Raw genomic sequence first — 7,517 nt, forward strand, 5'->3', positions numbered from 1 at the left:
AAAAAAAAAAAAAATCCCACATGCATACTACCCTTTTGGGCTAAGCCCCGGGTGTTTCAAATGTCTGGCTCCGCCTCTGACTGGCATAACAGCAGTAAAAACTGAGTTAACAACAACAAAATTGAACCATACCCAGAAAAAAAGAAAGGCCACAAACAGAACAAGAAATGTGATATATTTTTATACATACTGATTGATTGATTGATATTGATTGATATTGATTGATATTGATTGATATACCTTTATTAGTCCCACAAGGGGAAATTTCATAAGGCTGCCGACCTATTGCACGCAATGGCAGCGCCATCTTACCCTCCGACCATACATACATTACACAAAACATCACATGGGGAAGACAGGTCAGAGAGGTATAACAATGGAAAATGCACCACATGAGGAAAGATAAGGAGAAAAAAAATAACTGAAATATATAAATTCAACCAAAATCCTACAAAACAATAAATGCTTCCATAAAATCAAGACATTCTCATTTGACAATAAAATAGATTTTAAAACATTACATAAAATTATATCACTTACTTAAAGTTAATATTTAGTTGTGCAGTAAGAGTGTGTAAGGCACTATCTAAATTGCTTGTGGCTCATGAATTGCACAGGATGTGCAAATACACTGACTGGTCTACATCCTTGGTGACCACCATTGCCGACGTGTTGTATCACGTTTGCATGATACTGTATGAGGTCTGGTGGCCTCTTAAGCTGCAAATTTTTCAACTCTCACACACAGTCTGGACAGTAGGTTTGTGTTTGCTTTTAGAACACATTCAGCTACGTTTAACACCTTCTACCAAATTCTGCCACCAAACATCTGGCTTTTGGGCCCAGCTTACCAAATAATTGTATGGGATAAAAGATCAGTAGCTTGGTGAGAGAAAAACTAAAGATGGACAGCTTCAGAGATGCCCAAAGAATGATTATGATGATATGTTCACTATTAAATTTCTACTGTCCAAAAATCACAGATGTCCTGTGATGTATTTTGTTTCTTCTTAACAACAAATTTCAAGAAATGTGCATTTTTACAAACTGCTTTAAATTTACAAATTTGCCTACATGCAAAAGTCAAAGTGTTTTTGAGCATTGTGCGTCACAAGTACAAGTATAAGCAGTTGTATAGTCATCAATTACTGAAGCTGGTGCAGTCATTCCTCTGGTGAGCAGGGATGTAACCAAGCTATATGTGATTAGATGTATCTACAGATAAACACATGTTTAATCAAATGTTATTTTGCACGCAAAGCTCTTCTTAGTGCAAACAGGGCTTTGAACCACTCCCAAGTGAGGACAGCTGCATGATGAGAAGTCTTTTGCTATTCCTGTCTAAGAGTATACATTGTGTTGATTCAGGGAGGACAAATTATTCCAAGACAATTTTGATTAGAGGTGGGTCCCTGTTTACATAATACTATTTAACATTAGATACTTGTTTCAACACTGCTTAAACCAATAAAATAAAGTCCTTAAGCAACTTAAGCATTCTCTTAAGATATGAGTCAAATTTTGTAATATATTTGAGATTATAAAGATAAATTTATAGATTGAAACATTTTTTAATATATAAATTATACATTTGTATTGCTTATATAGTTTGGTGTACTATGGAAAAAATAAAAAATATAGTATTAAAAACTTTTTTTTAAAGTTTCCATTGTAATGCATGTGGAGCATCATGATATTCTGAACCTTTCTTTGAGGAAACTTTCTCTGACTGGACTTAAATTTTAATAGAATTTCCCTGGTTTATGTATTCTAATATTATTTGGAGATTTTACATCAAATCAGCATTAAATTAATAAGCAGCCTTGGTTAATACAACAGAAACTTGTTTTATGTTTTCAGCAAGTAAATTGATATTCCAATAACCTAGATACTACTGTGTACAGTGAGTTCAAGCCCTCATGTTTGCAGAAACATTCTGATAAATGATCAGAATTTTAATATTTCTGACTGTCTGGGTCAAAATTGAATCGAATGAAATCAGTGACGATACCCAGCCCTTTATGTAACTTCATGGACAGAGAAGCTGTTTAGCGGAAGGTGCCTTACAGAAGGAGAAAGAGACATCCTACAAGCCTCTCTGTGCGTTTTGTTTGTTTGTTTGTTTTTTGCTGTAAGTGCAACAGTTTTCAGAATCAACTTATAATTTTTAAAATATGACACTATCTTGCAGATTCAATCCACTACCAGCTTCGCTTCTCTCACATGTGGACACGTAGTTCCGTCTGCGCACTGCAGATGGCGTTATTTATTTGCGGGTGGCAGGAAGAGTGGTCCTGGTTTCACGCATGCGCAGATACCCACTAGTACTAAATGGAGGCTGTTTGAAACAACCGAGCGGCTTGCTGTGGTGGAAAAGTTAAAAGCATCCGATGATATTGCCTTTAATTGCCTGCTAATAACGGTAGTCAAGAGCGGTCAGTATGGGTGAGTTAAAAAGTGTGCGTCTGCCCGCGAAAGTTAGATAGAAATCCACCATTAATAACTAATTATAGCTGTTAGCTTAACCAATGAACGTGAAATGGACAACATTTAGTATTTATAAGCACCACCTTTACCTTTTACTGGGTGTGCCTTTGTTGTTTCTTGATATTTAGCGTTTCAATATTTAGCATGACACTGAAATGATACAACAAGATTTACTGTAATCTGTTTAAGCTTTGTGTGGTGAACTATAAACTGTATTCAAACCCTGCCACGGTACATTTAACGTTACGTTAACGACAAAGTGCCAGGAGGGCTGGCTGCCTTTTCCTTGTCCGGATAAATACCTGTAAAATTAAGGTATGCCGTCATTCTAATGCTCCGAGCATGTCAAGCGCAGTGGCTGTCGCGTATGTGGCACACTTTAAAACAACAACTCATAAAAACAAGTTCAAGTTAAAATGCGATTCATTGCAAACGTCTAATGTAAAAGGCAAACGTAAACAAAAGCACGACTATAACGAAAAGGAAAGGTAAAGTAAACAAGTGAAATAAAAACCTAACAAACTTAAAAGAGTAAATAAGAAAAACCTTGACTGTGGACTTGGGGGGGAAGTCAAGCCTCATAGACAACAGTCAAGCAGGCTATAACAGAGAAATCCCAGCCACTTTGGGTTTTTAGGTGTGGTTTGGGAGCTGAATATGAGGACATATGTGGAGATAATCGATCTCTAATCTATCATGCAGCTGATCCTTAAAGGGCTCTCAAAAATTATTAAAATATATTGGTTACCAAATTCTTGAGCCATCCTGGCCATATTTTGCTTCCAAGGAGAAAGGGTTTAGTCCAGTCTTTGTACCTGACTATTTTCTGAGAAATGTTTTCCTTGTTTGTTTCTTTGTTTGTTAAGCCACTTAACACTTGACCTATCAATCACCCAAACAACAACAAAAAAAAAAAAAGATAACTGACTCAAAATCCAGCAATGGCCTGAAACAGACCTGAGAGATGCGGCTATTACAACTTACATCTATAAATATATTGTTTCATGCATTGTTCAAAACACTAGACTTAAGGAGCACGACACCCAGCCGAAAACACTTCAAACAAGTTGAGTTGTTGCTTTCACATTATGAGTGTTGGGCCGAAGTTTTGGAGGAAATCTGCAATGTAGCATGCTGCACTGCAACGACAAGCCGAACAACGCATCTCTGTATGAGCTTAATGGCACACTTGATCCGACAAGCTAGTTTTCTAACAATCATACAGGAGCAGTAATGATAGCTGAGGAAGCTCTTGCGTGACTGGGGTCAGCTAATATGTGTCACAACAAGATAATGCCATGTAAGGCCCATATTTAATTCATTTTTAATTATTTAATTTAAATGTAAAAATATAAATAGTAGTTTCGATGTGGTGATAATATAAACTATTCCCTCATTTTTACGGAAAATGCACTATATTGTTATATGCATTGCTAATGATTTGTAACAGGATTTTTAACATTTTGTTTGTGTCACACAGTCTTATTGACAATCAAGAATGACTGGAATTGGATTAACGTGTGTACAGGGAATTATAGTATTTTATATAAGAGGTAATACAAGCAGGGATAATTATTTGTACGGTTTTTGTAGTTGGTAAATGCAAGGAAGTAGCTATTAAAACTCCAAGCTTTTTAACTACAGTTGTACATATGCGGATAGAGGTTCAAGTGCTTTTGTTAGGGTATTAACAGAAGTAAGGGGTAAAATGACTTAGATTTTGCTGCCACTTATTGATGTTAAATTTTTCAATCTGAAGAGATCTGAATAATTACTGAGCCTTTACATCAAGTGCTACGGAGAAGTTTGTAGAAATCAGAAACACCAAAATATTGGCTGATAATCTCCTTCATCATTTCTGTAATGCGTTCCTTGGTTTATTTCCTCAGATGGTGGCGCTGACGGTGCTGGGCAAGTGGAGAAAGAGAGCTCATCCCCTCCAGCTGAAACACAGTCTCCTATCATGGACCGTAACCCATCACCACCCCCAGACGCAGCAGATGGAGCGGAGGACGAAGATGTGGATGCCATTGGAGACACTGTTTACAGCAAGCACTGGCTTTTTAGCACCCTGACTCGTCTCATCCATGTAGGCAGGCTGCTGATGTAAACTGAAGTGATAAATATTGCACGTTTCATTCAGCACTTAAGTCATGCATCGGTTTGTTGGTTTGGTAGGTGAAAGTGTGCAGTGTTACAGCAGCATTTGCTAATGTCTGTAAAATTGTCTTGCAGATGGTCACAGAGCATTCAGAAGAGCGCTGTGAAGGTCCAATGCAGCTATCTGATGATGAGGAGGAAGACTTGTGCAGAGTGTGGGATATGGCAATGGATAAGGTAGACTTTCTCTTCTGTGTTCCAAAGACCACACACTGTTTGTTTTCCTTGTTAAAGGAGAATAGTTTCATTTGAACAAGTGGCATCGAGGTAAGTATACTGCCCAGAACAGAGAAATCAATCACTCGTTAAAGAAAAATTGAAAAATAACAATAGAATTTGCATTTCTGCAGGTAAACTTTCCAAATACCAAATGATGTTAAAGCTTAAAATATTGCTCTGTCACACATGATGCATACAACTTGTGTCCTGTTTAATGGCGATCGTGGCTCAAGAGTTGGCAGTTTGCCTTGTAATCGGAAGGTTGCCGGTTCGAGCCACGGCTCCGACAGTCTCGATCGTTGTGTCCTTGGGCAAGACACTTCACCTGTTGCCTATTTTTTTACTGCAAGTAGTTTTGTCAACAAACTCAAGTTGGTTTTATCACACCTTGTTTTGGTATGAGTTATTACAACAGAGTTTATAATAGCTATCTTTTTTGCATTTAAATAATTTAATTACAAAGCAGTGCAAATAAAGCTGGTTTCTACCTGCCTGGCTTTCACATGGTCTGCAGTTAAAAGTGAATAATTAAATGTTTATATATTTACTAACTGACTATTTATTTACCACCTGTTTGTAGGATGTGGCTGGTTTTCTGCAGGAATTTAAAGCTGCAGATATTCTTCTTGGAGTGATTTCCAAATCACATTGTCCACGACTTACAGTGAGTGAAATCTTTTTTTACGCATACTTTCTCTACCAGAATAAATCCTGTACAATTAATTTATTTTCTAATACATTTCTGATACAATGCTTTCTTTTTTTCCTCTAGGAAATTAGTGTGGGAATCCTTGGGAATATTTCGTGTTTTCCTGAAACTTGTATGACTTTGAGCCAAAATGAGGACTTGGGGTGGGTAAAAAAAAAAAAAAAAGTTCTTTGATAGATGTTGTGCATCAGGGGTGGGGAACTCCAGGCCTCAAGGGCCAGTGTCCTTCAAGTTTTAGGTGTGTCTTTTATCCAACACAGCGGATTCAAATGCTTAAATTATCTCCTCAACAAGTTCTCCAGATGTCTGGTAATGACCTAATGGTTTGTTGACCCAGGGTGATATCCAAAACCTGCAGGACACTGGCCCTTGAGGCCCAGAGCTCCTCACCCCTGTTGTACATAAATGGGTTTCAATCTACTCTTTGTGTCCACAGGTCTGTGGTGCTGCTGCTTCTGGGAGATACCGATCCTCCAACACTGCTGGAAACAAGCAGGTGCGATTTGCATTTTATGTAGACGTGTGAAATAGAGAAACGGAACGAGAAATATTCATATTTCCTCATGATGTTTGCAGATTGCTGCTGACCTGTCTTTCTCAGAAAGATGTCTGTTCACTGTGGCTTCAGCGAATACGACAGCACACATCTGTGCGCTCCAATCTCTGTTTCATCATGTGCAGCTCCACCAATAGTATTTATTTTTATTCTGTTTAATTCCAGTTTTAGTCCATTTCTCCAGTAATAACCTGGTTACTTGTATTGTTTGACACTGCAAGTCCCTGTGACGCTTATAATTATTGTTGACATGAGTGTGTTGTAAACTTACCATTATAAGTATATACTGAATGTGTTTACAGCGGATCTGCTTGAGAAGGTGGGAGAACTAGTTGACAAATTGTTTGACCTTGATGAAGAGTTAATGAAGAGTTGGATCACAGCTCAGCCTGATGAGGAGCAGGGGGATGACGGTGAAAGCCATCTGGAGATGACCTCATGTCTTCTTGAAGCAGCCAAGCAGCTCAGGTGGGAATCTGAATCTGTTTTATGAAGTATTTGTATTACTGTTTTTGATGACGCATATCATTTAACCAGGCTCTTACTGCAGAGTTAAACTAAAAACAGTGTACTTGTGAAATTAAAGGTGAGGTTGATTGTCAAGAATCCACAGTATTAAATTGTTTTCACAGATCAGAGAGTCCGAATGGCCTAGAGGTTTACCTTCATATCCTCCAGTTACTTACAACTATAGATGAGGGGATTCAGGTTTTTGGTGAGACATTTCAGTACTGAAAGGTCTTTATTGAAATGTTGTACTTAAACCATTATCAGATAACAATAGAGAAGCGGTTGCCTTTTAAAATTAGACTTTGTGTATTTCTTCTAGCTGCTTCTGATGGACCGGGGAAATCTGTGTGGGAGTTTGTCTGTGACGTCGTGTGTGAGGACCTCTGCCAGCCAAATGATCTTCCAGTTGTACTGCATGAACAGAAAAGCATTCTGGTCCAAGCACTTGCTGTGCTGCAGGCTCTTTATAAATGTCACGATGAGTGGTGCAGCAAAAGTGACACAAGTAAGTTTTCATAAAGCTACACTGATGTTTAGCTGCACAGAGAATGTTGCAGATAATAATAAGTCCTCTTGATAGCCATACAGGAAGTGAAGAAAGCAGATTTTGTGGTCACCCCATTGTTTGAATAATTAGTTTAAACGAATGTTGCTGTATATCACGGTATGATTTTCAGTGCCATCCTAAAATTAGACTTGTCTGTCTGTTAAGCTGTTGTCATATTGAAGCCTAAAACACCACCAGAGGTCACCAGTGTTCACAAACATTCAGCTGAGCTCATTAAGCTGTGAGCAGGGGTCCATTCTTCGTACCTCGCTTACGACATCCAAGATCAAATCATCGCGCCAACTTTGAGCTCGCTATTCCGGTTCTCC

The 7,517-nt window shown here is 38.1% G+C and overlaps 1 protein-coding gene across 2 annotated transcripts in view; it reads left to right on the plus strand.

Moving 5' to 3' along the window:
* Nucleotides 1-2,286: 2,286 nt before the first annotated feature.
* The window catches only part of saal1 (serum amyloid A-like 1), an 8,115-nt gene continuing 2,884 nt past the window's right edge, over nucleotides 2,287-7,517 (plus strand). For both annotated transcript variants that reach the window (XM_005727951.1, XM_005727952.2), the window contains exons 1-10: nucleotides 2,287-2,445; nucleotides 4,377-4,576; nucleotides 4,723-4,824; nucleotides 5,447-5,530; nucleotides 5,639-5,718; nucleotides 6,012-6,071; nucleotides 6,152-6,267; nucleotides 6,434-6,599; nucleotides 6,764-6,846; nucleotides 6,961-7,146. In XM_005727951.1, the coding sequence (XP_005728008.1) occupies nucleotides 2,442-2,445; nucleotides 4,377-4,576; nucleotides 4,723-4,824; nucleotides 5,447-5,530; nucleotides 5,639-5,718; nucleotides 6,012-6,071; nucleotides 6,152-6,267; nucleotides 6,434-6,599; nucleotides 6,764-6,846; nucleotides 6,961-7,146 (1,081 nt within the window). In that variant the 5' untranslated portion in view covers nucleotides 2,287-2,441. The remainder of the gene's footprint in view (nucleotides 2,446-4,376; nucleotides 4,577-4,722; nucleotides 4,825-5,446; nucleotides 5,531-5,638; nucleotides 5,719-6,011; nucleotides 6,072-6,151; nucleotides 6,268-6,433; nucleotides 6,600-6,763; nucleotides 6,847-6,960; nucleotides 7,147-7,517) is intronic.

This window comes from Pundamilia nyererei, unplaced genomic scaffold (assembly GCF_000239375.1).
Source record: "Pundamilia nyererei isolate P.nyererei 1_Seehausen unplaced genomic scaffold, PunNye1.0 scaffold00027, whole genome shotgun sequence".
Classification (NCBI taxonomy): Eukaryota; Metazoa; Chordata; class Actinopteri; order Cichliformes; family Cichlidae; genus Pundamilia; species Pundamilia nyererei.